This window comes from Gordionus sp. m RMFG-2023, chromosome 1, assembly GCF_954871325.1.
Source record: "Gordionus sp. m RMFG-2023 chromosome 1, tfGorSpeb1-WG-v2, whole genome shotgun sequence".
Taxonomy (NCBI): Eukaryota; Metazoa; Nematomorpha; class Gordioida; order Chordodea; family Parachordodidae; genus Gordionus; species Gordionus sp. m RMFG-2023.
Window position 1 is genome coordinate 42,750,793 of NC_088775.1, and position 16,241 is coordinate 42,767,033.

The window sequence follows — 16,241 nt, forward strand, 5'->3', positions numbered from 1 at the left end:
CTATAAAATGTCTGTGAAATTATTTTAAGCACCTTTTGGAACATTATCAACCATAGTTAACCTTTTATACAGTAATTTGCATTCAGCTAGTAATTCATTAGATTACATCCTTACAATAAAAATTATATTTAATATTTTCTCTATCAAGATTTGAAATAGATTAGAAGGGATTAGGCGGTAATAATATTTACAAATTTGTTCGTGGGACCTGTAAATCAAGTTCCATTCATTTGAGTATCTAAGAGAAGCGATTTATTTTTGTATTCTCGGGATTGCGCAGCGAGTCGAGGCAGACAAATATTAAATTTACAAAATTTTGCTTTTGACTCAATTATTATTTATAAAATTCGTCCGTCGACCTAATTTCCTTAAGTTCCAATATAAAGCTTCAGTTATTCTCTTAATCTCAATCAAATCGACGTTATCTTTTTGAAATATTTTACTTTAGTTTTGCAGAAAAGTTTCAAATGATTTGGTCGGAAATTTTAAAATGATAGAAAAACATAATGCTAAGAAAAATTTGAAATCGATATTAATTCATAAAATTAATTAGTAGCGTATTTATTTATGCTCTGAATGTGAAAAATAAAAGTAAATTGGATTAGCGATAAGATGTAGGAATCAGCAAATTTTAGCCGGCATCTGGATTTTTTAACTTGGGAGGATTTACCCTTCCCTGCCGCACTGTTACGCGCCTGGTCTTGCTTTATCCAAATTTTTATTTCGTTATTTTGAATAATTTCAGCTGCATTTGCAAACTGTTTTAAAAGGAAATTGAAAATATGATAAGTAAATGAATAAATACAAAATGCTCCATTATATAATTCTCCAACATTTTACACCTGATTTAATAGAAACCTTCTTTTTTTAAATTATCTAGGATTTTTAAAATTCAAACCATTTTTTTTGGCTGAGCTAGCAAGTCTCTGATTTAAATATTTTATAAAAAAAATATCAACAAATAATTTATATTAGAGAGCTGCTACGCTAACCCTTTCTTCTTTTTCCAAAGCTTGTTTCCTAAATGCCTCGAAACTGTTGTGAACGAAATCTTTTATTTTTGTCCCAGAGCCTGTATCAGAGGTATAAATCATCGATATGGGACTCGAGTTTGAGGTGGGCGCGTTAACGGCGGGGTTGAAAATTGTTGTGACTAGGTTTTTGGCTGTAATAGAAAAATCAAAATATTTAAATTTTTCTCTCTATCCCCTTGGCGCATTTAAGTAAAAATAAAATTTGCAAATATTTATTAATTTCTTAACGCCAAAATCTAATGCAGAGTCAAATCCTTAAATCCTTGTATTCTAGCCTCATAAGGCCTTTATAACCCAACTTTATTTTAACAAACTAATAGTAAAATTATAAATACTTGAGTGTTAATAACTCGAGAAAGAGGTGAAAGTTTGTTTGTTAAAGATTTAGGTTTTAAATTGATATCATACTCCGAATTTCTACTACACTTAAAATTGTTGATATTTTTCTACGCACTACTAGGCTAAAAAATATTTAGTTGTATGAGAATTAAGTAATTCTATATCTACTTTTTGTCAAAAATGACATTTTTACAATAAGTCAATATTTTATAATTATTCCATTCTCTTTATATTAAAAAATCCGAAATATTTTTAAATAACTCAAATTAAATCCCAAAAGGTTAACAATCCTATTGAAAATAATAATTTTTAAAATAGATCTCCTGTAAAATTATAAAAAATACCCTACCCACATCCGAATTAATCTGTTTTGCAACATTTTTTAGTCAAATTTTAAAATATATTTATATTGATTACGCTTTATGAAAATATTTACTTTATTTTTTAAAAACCAGGCAATGCCTGAAAAATGAATACTTAAGTTTTTTATTTAGTCAATGAATTCAGACTAGATGTCTGCAAAGGCAAGTTTTAGCTTGGAGATCTGCCAGCTTACGGTTTTAATAAATTACAACCTGTCCGCTAATGGTGGAAAAAAAATTCATTGTCCGACATGATTAAAAAATGTGCGCCCGCGATTTAGAAATAATTTGATTGGTAGGTTTAGTTATTTAAAAATATTTCTGCTTATTTTTTTAAAATTAGGGCTGTGTCGATGCACAATTTTTTCACCGATCCGATATTACTAAAAACCTGATCCGATATTTATACTGATTTTTATTTACCATCTATCTTTGAACTAAGGCAAAAATATCAATATTGTTTAAAAAAAAACCAACCAACTTTCACGATTTCATATAAATCAACTAAAAAAACTAGATGAGGGTATACAAAATTTTACTTTCCAAATCGACTTACACCTAGAAATATTTCCATCTTTAGCGAAAAACTTCCAAATGCACTATATTTAGACATGTGCGCCGCCGGTCAAATGCGCCGCCGCCGATGATTTTGACCACGCCGACGCCGCGCGCCAAAAAATTGTCGGCGCTCAACACGCCGCCGCCGATGTAAAAATTCGGCGGCGTGGCGGCGTGATACATATTTTTTATTATTTATTTTATATATTATTTATGAATATAAGAAAAATATTAAATATTTTTTGAATTATTAAAAAATGCGATTTTATTTTTTAAAATTAATAAATATTTATGGTATAAATTTGATTTGTAACAATCCTTATACGCTCACTTTGGGCAGGTTGTGACCAACGTGCTAGATAAAATAAGATTAAGACATTAAATTTGAAAAGGTAAATCTATATTTTATTCTTTTATTTTGATTCAAATAAGTTACAACTCGTTATATAAAATTTATTTTTTATCATAATAGAAATATTTATAAATGATTTTTATTTTGTTGCCATTATAACATATATAAAAATACCAGGACTAAAACAATTATAATGGATGCAGCATTGCAATACCCTGTAACAAAATATAGTATATCCTTGCAAGCAAAACCTTCTTTTGCATAGAAACATTTTGGATCCTTAATATTAAAAACTGACACAAATAATAAGAGAACCAGTGTTGCTACAGATAAAGTCTTTTGTAATATATGCTTGCAAATAGCACTTGATAAAGATGGTGAGGATGAAAATAATTCTTCATTTTCAGAGTAAATTTTTTGATTATTTTATAAATATTAGTAAATTTTTTAATTAGTTATCCAATCAAATCTTTTTCAAAAAATATCAGCACATCAAATATAATAAAACATTTACTTGACAAACATGATTTATCATGTAAAGAAGAAATATCTAAACAAAATTTAAAGTTATTTTTCAAACCCATTGTAAAAGATACAACTGACCCTATAAAAGATAAAAAATGGATTCTGGTAAGGAATTATGTTCTCATGTGTTGCAAGGATTTAATGCCATTCTCTTCTATAAATGTTGATTGATTATATATTTAAATAAATTATTTGAATAGTTAATTTTAGTTTTATTTGAATATTGTTTATTATATATATTAACTATTTAAGTTGATTATTTAATATGTTCAATTAACTTTTTATATATATATAATGTTTTTAGATAAAAAATATATAGTAATAAATTTGATTTAAATTTAAATAGTAATAGTTGATATAAGTCCTTTCTTTTATTTCTTTTATGGTGCCCCGGTTACGGTGGTACGTTTTTCGTTTTAAATTAAAGTTAAATGATAAAAGTTTAAAAAAAAAATTAAAAATATCCTTACCTTGATTTCTTTTGTAAAAATAAAAAGAAAATTCGTCGTTCGATATAGGAGATGATAAAGGACAAATAAAATTTTTTGACTTTTCTTTTCGATAGTCAAAATTTTATCCAAATTTACAAAATTATAAAAAGGTAAAAAAAATATATATAAAAAAAATAAAAGAGTATATATATATATAAATAAGAGAGTTATATGATAAAAAATATTTTTCATCAAAATCTTTCAAATTTTATATTGTGATGTTTTGTTTTAAAACTTATGATATACCTCAACACGTTATTATTGATAATATGTTGAATGAAATGGGAATATCTAAAGAATTTTCTTATGTACGTGATAATAGGACAAACGAAATTGTTTTTTATTTTAAATCTTTACGAAGAATGATTAATGCATTTATGTCTCTAAATGGGAAACCATATATTCTTGATGACAATAATTTTATTTTTATATTTTGTAAAATTATTGAATATTAAAATTTAAATATCTTTATGCTTTAGATATTTGACATTATATTTATAGGGTAAAGAAAATTTTCCCTATATTTCATTATTAAATATAAATTTACGCAATGTTTAACTTATAGAATATCAATAAATTTTTTTTTTCTAAAAACTTAGTCACGAATTAGTATTAAATTTTTCACAGACAAATTATATTGAAACTTAGTGGATTAAATCCTCTTTACGAATTCGAATTAGAATTTTTATAGATAAACTATTAAAACTTAGTGGACCATGTTCTCTTGATTAAAATTAAAATTTTTAGACAACTTAAATTTGATTTTAATGAACTACAATGTTTTGCTTTTACGATTTTAAATATTGAAAGTTTACTTTACTCAAATAAAATTATATCATGGACGAAAAATTAACTCTTACACACACTCAATATGTTCCTAAATTTCCCAAGTTATCAGGAAAATTATCTGAGACTTATCTTAACTTAATAGAAACATACTTTGAAGGACATATTGAGTCAGACTCATCTAAAGTTAGGACACTACTATGCAGCTTACCAATTGAGATTGTAGACCAAGTTACGTCGATATGTTCTAAAGCACAGTTAAAAGACTTTAATATTGTTTTTGGTAAATTGAAACTGTTAATTCCAAGTGAGGACATTAATGTAAATATAAAGAACTTTAACTTAGCAGTACAAGGTGCCGAGGAGTCCTTCCATACTTTTTATTTTGGAATTTCAAAACTTCATAAAAAATGCGATTTTGATAACGATACAAGAATGATTGAGAAATTAATAACTTGTTCTTTAAATGATAATATTAGAAGGAAGTTAAATAAACATAAGCACGAAGGTTTAGATAAGATGATGAAATTAGGAGTGGAGTTAGATGGCAGCAATATTAAACCAGACGTTAGCGATACAAATTATGTAGATAATGATAAAAAATTGGATAAAAATAAAAAATTTTACAATTTAAACATGGATAAAATACCATGCAAAAGTACTTTTAGTAATAATGAGAATAATTCTAATGATTATGAACATAATAATTTTAAAGAAAATAATTTTAATTATAATGGACGTAACACTCATAAGGAAAATTTTGATTTTAAGAAGAGGAATTATAATGATTTTAGGCCTAATTATAGTGCTAGTAGAAACTATCAAAACAATATTTTTCGAGACAGTGAGGGTAACTCTAGAAATTTTCGTAATAACCAATCTTCGAATAACAATTCAAACTATTACGGAAGAAACTCCATGTGGCACAACAACAATTATAATAGAAATAATGCCTGGCAATACAATAACAATTCAAACAATTATGGTAGAGGTACTTGGCAAAACAATAATTATAATGGGAGAAACAATTCCTGGTCTTACAACAATCAAAGAAATCAGAGTCAATATAATAATCGATATGGTTATCAATATCAATCCTATAATAACAACAATAATGGAGAAAATAATACGTGGAAAAATTATAATCAAAATATTAATCAAAGAAAACCATTACAATATAATGACGTGAATCAAAGTAACATCAATTGTAACATGAACATTGAAGAGATTGTTGAAGAAAAATATAACCCTACACAAAATAATAATGGTAGTGATTTTAATATCAACAATTTAACTGAGTTTAAACTTAATGATAATGCGTTCATGACCACTTTAAAAGTAAATGATGCTGTTGTTACTATGCAGGTTGATACGGGATCCAAGTTTACAATTATACCTCATGATATGGCTAAACAAATAGGTATTAAAGATCTTAAAAAGTCCACTCTACAACTCACAGCTTATGAAGGAAACTTAATCAAGATTATTGGCGTCACTCAAGTTAAAGTAACCTACGAAGGTATCACCAAACACTTGCAAGCCGTGATCGTTAAATCTAATAAAAATGCGTTATTGCGACGTATGTGGATTAATGCTTTTAGTAATATTTTGAACAAATTTATAGCAAACATTGATACCAACTATGAAGATGAAATAAAGAAATTAATAAAAGATTGCGAATCTAAACTGACTAAAAAACCGATCAACAAAGGGAATGTCAAGATATATCTACGTAACGATGCCAAACCGAAAATCATACCACCTAGACGGTTACCTTATTCAAAGATAGACGCCGTTACTAGAGAACTTATGAGATGGATAGGGGATGGAGTCATTGAGCCTGTAACAGATGTCCGATGGGCAAGTCCGATAACCGCTGTCTACAAGGATAATGGGAGCGTTAGGGTTTGCGCCGACTTCAAAGACACTGTCAACCCAGCCCTTGAGGACTTCAGATACCCACTTCCAAGAATAAATGATCTTATCGCTAAGCTCAAGGAAGGGAAGAAGTTCACCAAGATAGATTTCAAGGATGCGTTCCTACAAATTCCCATCGATGAAACCTGCAGAGACATATTAACTATATCTACACACAGGGGGTACTACCGGTTTACCAGACTTTCTTTTGGGTTAAAGACTTCATCTGCGATTTTTCAACAAATTATGGATCAAATTTTCAGTGACATGAAAGATGTCATATTTTATATTGATGATCTACTAATTACGGGAAGTAGTGACGAAGTTCATTTCAACAACATAAAGAAGGTTTTTGAAAGAATACTATCTCATGGTTTAGTGCCTAATTTTGCAAAAAGCTTATTTTTCAAAAAAAGTCTAAGGTTCTTAGGACACGACATCGACGCCGCCAACCATGAAAAGATCGAGGCGATCGTTAAAATGCCGGAACCAAAATCAGCCGCGGAATTGTCAACGTTTCTAGGTATGGCCGGGTACTATAGAAAATTTTTGAACAACTTCGCTGAAATAGCTGATCCTTTATACAAGATTGTTAACAAAGAAAAATGGGAGTGGAATTTAGAACACTCCAAAAGTTTTGATGATCTAAAGACATTGATTAGTCTTCCTCCAGCTTTGACGTACTTTAATCCTGAACTACCTATCGGAATTGCGACTGATGCATCTAAAAGAGGTTTAGGAGCTGTTTTGTTCCACACTGAAAAAGATGGCAAAGAAAAACCGATAGCTTTTGCATCAAGAACTTTAGCCAAATCTGAAACAAACTATACCAATATTGAGCGTGAAGCTTTGGCCATTATGTTTGCTATCAAGAGATTTCAAGAATACTTGATAGGGACTAAGTTCACTATTATAACGGATCACAAGCCGCTAATCCATATTTTCACCAAAGGGCTCAAAGATAATAGCACCATGTCATTAAGGTTACAGAAGTGGAGTATAATTTTGGGGGGTTACGACTTTAACATCAGATATAAAGCTGGTAAATACAATGTTGTTCCCGATTGCCTCTCAAGACTACCACAAGTAATTGATGATGACGTTATTGATGATATCGCGATTATAAATGACTTTGGCGATATACCTCTTAGTTTTGACCGAATACGTGATGAAACATCCAAAGATTTTGAATTATCTCAAGTTATGAATGACATAAGAAATAATGTGCCTATCCAAAATAAAATTTATGAAAATATTGAACAAGAACTAAGTATCATTAAAGATTGTCTGTACAAAAGCGACAAAATAATAATTCCGTCAAGTCTGAGAAAGAACATACTGAAGGCGTTACACGAAGGTCATTTGGGAGCAGGTAAAATTAAATCCTTAGCCAAAGATCGTATGTGGTGGTCTGGTATGGTCAACGACATTGATTTGGAAGTCAAAAGTTGCGATGATTGTAATATTTATCATGACAATCCAAAGAAAATACAAAATCCATGGGTAGCAGCAACTAAACCATTTGAAAGGATACACATAGATTATGCGGGTCCGTTTTTTACAAAGAATTGGTTGATAATCGTTGATGCTTATAGTAAATTTCCGGTTATAGTTCCGGTAAAGAGTATTACGACTGAATTCACGTTAAAAGAAATTTATAAAACTATTTCACTATTTGGTATACCTGAAACCATTGTTACAGATAATGGTACCAATTTCACGAGCAAAGATTTTGAAAAATTTTGTAGCAATTATGGTATAAAACATGTACTAACGTCGGCCTACCATCAGCAATCTAATGGACAAGCTGAACGTATGGTGAGAACATTTAAAGCTCATATGAAAAGAAACATAAAGATTGGCTTAGAAACTGCGCTGGACAGATTTTTGTTCAACTATAGAAACACGCCGAATGACACTACGGGAGTTACACCGTCCAAAAGAATGTTTAACCGCGACATTAGAATAAAGTGGGATTTATTAAAACCTTTGGAGGATAAAGTTGGTGAAGTCTTCATGTCGTTACCACGAAATCGAACTTTTAATAGAGGAGATTATGTTTGGTATAAGAAACAGCAGGGTGATGATACGTGGTGCAAAGGCAGCATCAAGCTTAAAGAGAGTAACACCATGTTTCAAGTTTATACTAATAAAGGGATAGTAAGTAGGCATCTTGATCAGTTAAGGAAAAGAGAATGTTACAACAGTTTAAAATATTATGAAATTGACCCTAAAAATTCCTCTAAGGGGGGAAGTGTGGACACGAAGAATGAGATTAAGATACCAATTTCTAGACCAATAAGAATTAAAAATAAACCTGATTACTTAAAAGATTACGTGCTTAAAATTTAAAAATATAAAACGCTTAAAACGCTAAAAGTATAAAACGCTATGATTAATAAAAAATAATATAATAATCATTATGATTTATCATTCCTTATTCTGGATTTTATTCCTTATTCCATAAATTATCATTCCTTATTACATATTTTATTGTTCCGAAATTCAAAATTTTATTCGTGCATATTATTCATATATTTGATTTGATCAACTATTCCAAATTACATATTCCGATTTATTCCAAATTCCAATATTCAACTGGATTAATGATAATAACAATTTTGAGAAATGTGAACAACATACGATAAGGATATCAAGCCAACGATAACGTTCAACGATTTTATCAAACCTACGTAAGTGATTCAAGCCTACAAGAAAACGTAGAAACTCACGCAACTCTAATAAACGATTTTATCAAACCTACGTGATAGAATCAAGCCTACGAAAACATTTGAGACTTATGCGCTAACCAAGATAAAACCGAGTACAATCGAAACAGGAAAAACTTCTAGGACAACAAGCTCTCGATGACTGCTGAGAAGAAGCTTCGTTATTTGTAGAAGAGGGGGAATGTTGATTGATTATATATTTAAATAAATTATTTGAATAGTTAATTTTAGTTTTATTTGAATATTGTTTATTTTATATATTAACTATTTAAGTTGATTATTTAATATGTTCAATTAACTTTTTATATATATATAATGTTTTTAGATAAAAAATATATAGTAATAAATTTGATTTAAATTTAAATAGTAATAGTTGATATAAGTCCTTTCTTTTATTTCTTTTAATAAATAATACTGGAATGCAAGATTTTCTAAAGGTTATTTGTAAAATCATTATAATTTTTTATAGGGCAATCTTAATTTTTATTTGTTAAGATATTTAATTATTTTATAACATCCCACATTTTGAATTTTTTATGGCATTTATTATTAACTTTTTATTATGTAGAAATATGGCATTATTTCAGATGCCAAAGAATTACCTGACAGAACTACACTTAGCCGGAGTGGATTAGATGATGTTTATTTATCAATGAAAGCATACATATGCCAACAAATTAATGTAGGTCCTAAATTTTGTGCTATAACATTTGATATGTGGACAGACAAATATAGACGGCGAAATTATATCACCTTTACTTTTCACGAAATAGATAATAATTTTAATATTGTATTTTATACATTGGCGACACATCATGTCACCCAAAAACATACCGCTGAAACTATTCTTTCCGAAATAGAAAAAGTTGAAAATGAATTTGATTTAGGGTCCAAGAAAATTCAAATGGTTACGGATGCAGGACCCAATGTAAAGAAAAGTGTTCGTCTAGGAGAATATGACCATCATTTATGTTTGGGGCATGGATTACATAATCTAGTGACAGTCGATGGAATAAAAAAAGTTAATAAAATTGAAAATCTCATTAAAAAAGTTAGAGAAGTTATAGTTGCCTTAAGATTCAAAACAGCGGATTTTGAAAATATAAACGATATAGAAAATAGAAAATGTTTTGAATTGATATCATATACATCGGATATTTTAGATTTGGATGATAATGATCCTTTTTATGAAGATCGTTTGGGGTATGATGATGATAGTGAAAATCAAAAATCATATGAGAAAAAACATAAAACCTTAAAATTAAATGTGCCTACACGGGCATAGTATTTTAATAATGCTGGAAAGTGTGACTGGCAATAACAAAAAAAAACCTTAAAATTAAGTGTGCCTACACGTTGGCATAGTATTTTAATAATGCTGGAAAGTGTGACTGGCAATAACAAAAATCCTATAAATATTCTATTAAATAGAATGGAGAAACCGGATCTCAAATTATTTAACTCCGATTGGGACTTGGTATATGAACTTTTAAATTTTCTTAAAACCTTCAAACAAACTGTTGAATTTTTATCTGTCCAAAAAGGAGTTACTATAAATTTAGCCTTATTATTTAGTAGTGAAATTAAAAATCATTTAATTGTAAAAGAAAATGATAGTCCACCCATAGCATCCCTTAAACAAAATATGCTTACTAAATTTGATCATAGATTTCCAATAACCGATCTTCAGGTAGTATTTTAAAATACATAAATTATTTTTTATACATTATTCTTTCTTTTATTTTTTTTACTTAGGTGTTAGGAGCACTTTTGGATCCTCGTTTTCAATCAATAAACATAGTAAATGAATATTTAAAGGAAAAAAATATTACTTCGCTTGAATTTTTATGTCAACACGCTACCTCTCTACGGTCTTACACGGACGAATTAAACGAATGTAAAACGACGGAGGTTGCTTCAAAACTCGATTATCTTAAGTCATTGGCTACGAAGCATTCATCTATTCAAAACAATAACCTAGAACAACAACACTATTTAACTAGTTTAGAAAAAGAGTGTTATTCATTATTTTCGCCTTATAATTTGGAGATAAAAGATGTCTTAGATTTTTGGAAGATAAGAGCATTGGATCTTCCTAAACTTTCAATATTAGCTAGAAAGGTCCTGTGCGTTCCAGCTACAAGCACACCCAGCGAGCGTGTATTTTCTATAGCTGGGCTCACTCTGAACTCTAAAAGATCATTATTATGTCTTTAAATCTTAATAAAATAATATTTATTCATGATAATTATAACTTAATAAAATCATTAAATTATAGTTATAAACATAATAAATAATAAATTTTATTTTAAAAGTGTTTCCAATGAATTTATAAATTTACTTAAAAAAATTTAAGTTAGAAAAATATTTGACGCCGCCGCGCAAGAGAGGAAATACGATAAAAAGAATTTTTGTCTTTTAATTTTTTTATCCATACAGCCTTATATTTGTATGCAATCTTAGACGGGACGAGCTCCGGTTCAAGAGCTATCGCACTATAAATATTGGTCGTGTTTATAAAATTTTATATAAATATCAAAATATGAAATATTTTATCATATTTATGTTAATAATTTGCTAGGTTGGTAAACCGTCGGCAAATTATCAGGTAAAGATAAAACCAAAATCATTAACTGAAAGAAAATTTGTTACAGGCAATGACTCAGAATAAAAACATTTTGTGTTCCTGTTCCGACGAAAAAAATATGCTTCGTTCTCGTTCAAACGGAACGCGTTCATCAAAAATATCTTTTTATTTTATTAATAAACAATTTATTAAGATCCAGAGTCCGAGATTTCGTCAAAGTCAAAAAATGTTTCGGATGATTCTCAAAGGTTTTTTTTTAACCTATGTCAATGAATTTCAATGGAAATATGTAGCTTAACATGGTATATCAATCCACGGAGCCATTATCTAGAGTCACCTTCTCACGTATTTTAAACATATTTTTTATTATTATAAAATCTTTATTTATTTTTATATAACTTATATGTTCTTATATTATAAATTGTATTTGTTTTTAAATTAAAAAAATATAGAATTACATTTAAATATTTTAAGACTAAAAATCTGCAAAGCCTTAATAAAAGGGGACCCAAGGATCTTTAGTTGATTTGATATGAAATTCAATATATATTTAAATATTATAATTATTTTATTATTAAAATATTTATAAATTAATAAAAATATAAAAATACATTAATTTAAGCTATTAAATTTATATATTTAATTAAAATTTCTGGCCAGATTCGAGCTTTATATAATGCAAACCAAGATTTCAGGAGTCGTTTGAGTAGTGAAAAATTTTTAAAAAGGCTTCCAAGTACTTTTTAAACAAAATATCAGTTTCATTGGAAACCTTTTTCCTAGGTAGCAACCCAACTTTTTTAATCCTTTTTACATATATTTTTTTGAATATAATTATTATACTAACATTAATATAACATATTTTGATTAGAATTAATAAAATTTAAATATATAAGAATTTTGAATAAAGTGATGTTAATTATGACTGATTAATTCGGACGTGGGTATAATAACTAACCATAATGCAAAAGCCAATTTTTATTAACCTTAGATCAAGTGGAAATTATAGACTTAAAATCAGGTCAGACTTGCACCGTTATATAAACAAACCAAAATTACCATCAATAGAATTGAGGACGTTAGTAGTGCGAGGTGTGGAAGTCACCGTTTTGTTTAGGCCTCCGCTTGCGTAAATGTGGGTCTGTCCGTTCAAATTCGTGTGTCTCGAAAAAAGTGGAAGCGAAGAAAAATGCGTAGGACTTTTATCGCTTTTATCGGCGTTTTTAAAAGCGTTTAAATGAGGCGGATTTAAGGAAGGGGTGGAAATTATGGGCACCTACGGTATAAATTGTTTTTTCCTCCTATAAAATTGGCACTATCTAAATCGATTACAAAATGTTATCATAGATAAATAAGAGAGAGCACGTTATTTCACTATTTTATTTCGAAGCTATCATATAAGAGGGGAAATTTAAACATAATATAGCAAATTGTATCAAATCATAGAAAACCGTTTGAAAAATATTTTAATTTTTACAGGATAAAATGGGTTTTAGTAGAATACAAAAAGTTAACAAAAAATAAATGAGTTTATAATTATAATAAAGCTCTAAAAATGGCATTAAAGAAATATGTTAGTCCACTACCATTTTAGCGTATTTTTATATTTAAATTTGAGGTGATGCATAAATTTATTTAATTGGTTAGAAAAAAAATTACTTCGAAACCAGAACCCGTTTAAAGTTTATAGGAACCAGAACCCATTTTATTTCTAGGAACCTCCAGAACTGGTTCTAACAAAAGTGCAAGTAATTTTTACAGTTTGAAAATTTGTGTTTACTGTTTAAATTTGAAATATTATTAAACCTAACTAATATATTGCCAAAATGAAGAATAAATGCAGCCAAAAATAATTGAGGATTGTCAAAATTTTAATAATCCATCAATAAAACAAAATAAAACTAATGAATTAACATTTTAATCTTTTACCAAAATTAAATCCTCAAAAAACGAAAATATTTATATTTTTGTATGCCTCTTTTAAAACAATATCGATTTTTTTTTAAATTTTATATTTAGCTTTTCATTTTATGGGTAGGTTGGTAATTAACAAGATAATATTTATTTTTTTCAAAATATTTTTTAAAATCAACTATTTTAAATAGCTACCAAGGGTGCATTGCAAGGTGGGGAGGAATAAGTTTCCAGCTAATTTATTTTTAGCCCGTTCTTCAAATTTTTACAAATATTTTTTCAAAAATGTTTTAAATCCCTTTTTATTTTTATTTTGTTGTAGAGAATGAGATTCCCGACCAATAAGTAATGGTGACAAATAACTCCATTTTAACAGGTTAAAAATGATAAACTAAAATTTTAAGCAAAAGCTACCATGGTATCCTCAATCGAGGTTTAAATTTAAAGGATAGCTAAATCTTGAAAAAAATAAGGCTTAGCGAATTTTTTCAACTGTTAGGTTTAGCCGATTTAACAATATTACAGGTAAAAATAGTCCAATTTTAACAAAATCTTTTAAAAGTTAAAATAGAAATCCGAAATTTTCAAATAGCAGGATGCTTTAATTTACAATGAAAGCTTTCAGTGATCTTTGGATTTACACACCCATTTTGCTTTAAAACCCCATGATATTAATTTAATAAATCGTATAATAAGCCACCATTATAACCTTAAAAACAATTCTAATTAACTTTCAAGCCTCCTGCTTATTTAGGCCAGTAATAACAAATAATCATTAGTTGGTGATAATCAACTAGTTGTTACTAACCGTATCCTAAATATTAGCTATGAGCATGTATGACTTCAAAAGTTATGTGAATGAATGAAAAATTAATAATATTAATTAATTAAAAAATTTATATCAGTTATTTTCTACAAATAGTGTTTATTTTAACTATACCCTACCACCCCCCCCCTTGGATGTCGAATCCCTTACCCATTCAAAAAATTGGAGGTAATCGCTCCTACCATGTCGCTCAATTCAGAAATTAGTTTTATTTAAAAATATTCAAAAATAGTAAGATGGATATCTTTAAAAAACAAGGGTAAAATGACTTAAATAAATTTTAATATTATATACTTTATTCAAAAAGGAATTGGCTTAAGAACCTAATGGGCGATTTGGTGAAAAGCAAACAAAAAGAGTCTGCAAAAACTCAAATTTAATGAATATGATGGGTTTCGTCAATATGTAGATGAAGTTATTCCTGATGAAAAATTTCTTAACTATATAAATGGATCCAAATCCATGTATTAAAATATCGAAAAGGAATGATCGTAGGCGAATGAAATATTTTTAAAGAAAAATCTAGCCCAAAGAAAATAAGAAATGAAAGATTTATTAAAAATTTTTAAATTTATAAAAAATAATATAAAAGAAAGAATTCATATTCGTAATAAAAAAAAATTGATTTCGAATATATCTATAGAAAATTGTAGCCCCTCTCCCGCCTAGTTTTCAAGAAATACACCACTGCCTATAATGGATTTAGAATATGTTTTATTCATCCATTGGTTATAATATGAAAATTATTCAGTCTAAAAATTTGCCCTAACCCATCGGGAATAGAAAATAATCATTCAAAAGTAGTTAATTAATAACAATGATAGGGAGAGGGGGGGGGGGTATTAAAAAAATAAGTTAAAAGTTTAAAAATCCAACGTTATTAATCTAAAAAAAAACTCACTTGCGAAAACAGTGAAGTTGTATATTTCATAGAAGAAAGTGTAACATTGGAAAACGAGTTTTGAGTTTGAATTTCGGTAGTGTGCAGTGTACCTAAATAAATATTATACTATATTCAATTTTTTGAAATAGATTCCATATCTGAACAATTTAATAATATTTTATAAAATGAACCTAAGCTTAATTATAAAAATTTATATATTAGTAGTTTATGTATCATTCTTGCATAAACAAATACACATTTAATTAATCAGGGAAATATATGGTCAGTTTTTGAGGTTTAATAAAGATATAAAATTAAATTTGGGAGAAAAGGTACCTGTGGATTTAATAACTGAGAAAAGGCTTATGGGTAATATGTGGTTCTTCTTTAAGTTTTGTTCATTTTGTAAGGAATTATTCTAAAAAATAAAGAATATTCGATATGACATCATTAATAAATCGTTTTACTTGTTTATCCTTTTTCGATTTTCTTTTATCTGGTATAAAAAATAAATAAATTTATAAATAAAATGTGTCATATGTCAAGGATAGAAAAGGTCATATATCGCAAAAATTAAGTGACAATAAGTACGCATCATCACAAAAAAATAAGAAATTATCGAAAGCTCAAAAATAATAATTATAAAATAACCAAGAACATAATCGATGAAACATATTATGGTGTATATAAGACCATTTAATTATAATACAAATTACCTTGAATTCATAGTGACGCGATTACGATTTAACAGCTGACAGTTTTTTAAAATCTGTTTGAGATCAATATTTTTTTATTAAAATCATAATTTCTTAGATTATTAATATGAATTGAATTATAGTTAATATTAATAAATAAAAATTGATCTCATAAACAGATTTTAAAGCTAAATATCGATTGCAATCTCGCCACTATGAATTCAACGTTAAGATGTAGAATAA

At 28.0% G+C, this 16,241-nt stretch overlaps 1 protein-coding gene across 8 annotated transcripts in view; it reads right to left on the bottom strand.

The window, feature by feature from the left end:
• The window catches only part of LOC135922555 (bromodomain-containing protein 3-like), a 102,302-nt gene that overhangs the window by 24,176 nt on the left and 61,885 nt on the right, over positions 1-16,241 (bottom strand). For 5 of the 8 annotated variants that reach the window (XM_065456948.1, XM_065456947.1, XM_065456949.1 and 2 more), the window contains exons 17-21: positions 15,771-15,799; positions 15,636-15,721; positions 15,322-15,409; positions 12,740-12,956; positions 993-1,165 (exon numbers count right to left, since the gene is read on the bottom strand). In XM_065456948.1, the coding sequence (XP_065313020.1) occupies positions 993-1,165; positions 12,740-12,956; positions 15,322-15,409; positions 15,636-15,721; positions 15,771-15,799 (593 nt within the window). Of the gene's footprint in view, positions 1-992; positions 1,166-12,739; positions 13,000-15,321; positions 15,410-15,635; positions 15,722-15,770; positions 15,800-16,241 lie in introns of those variants that run through there. The other 3 variants (XM_065456954.1, XM_065456953.1, XM_065456952.1) reach the window with 3 other exon arrangements.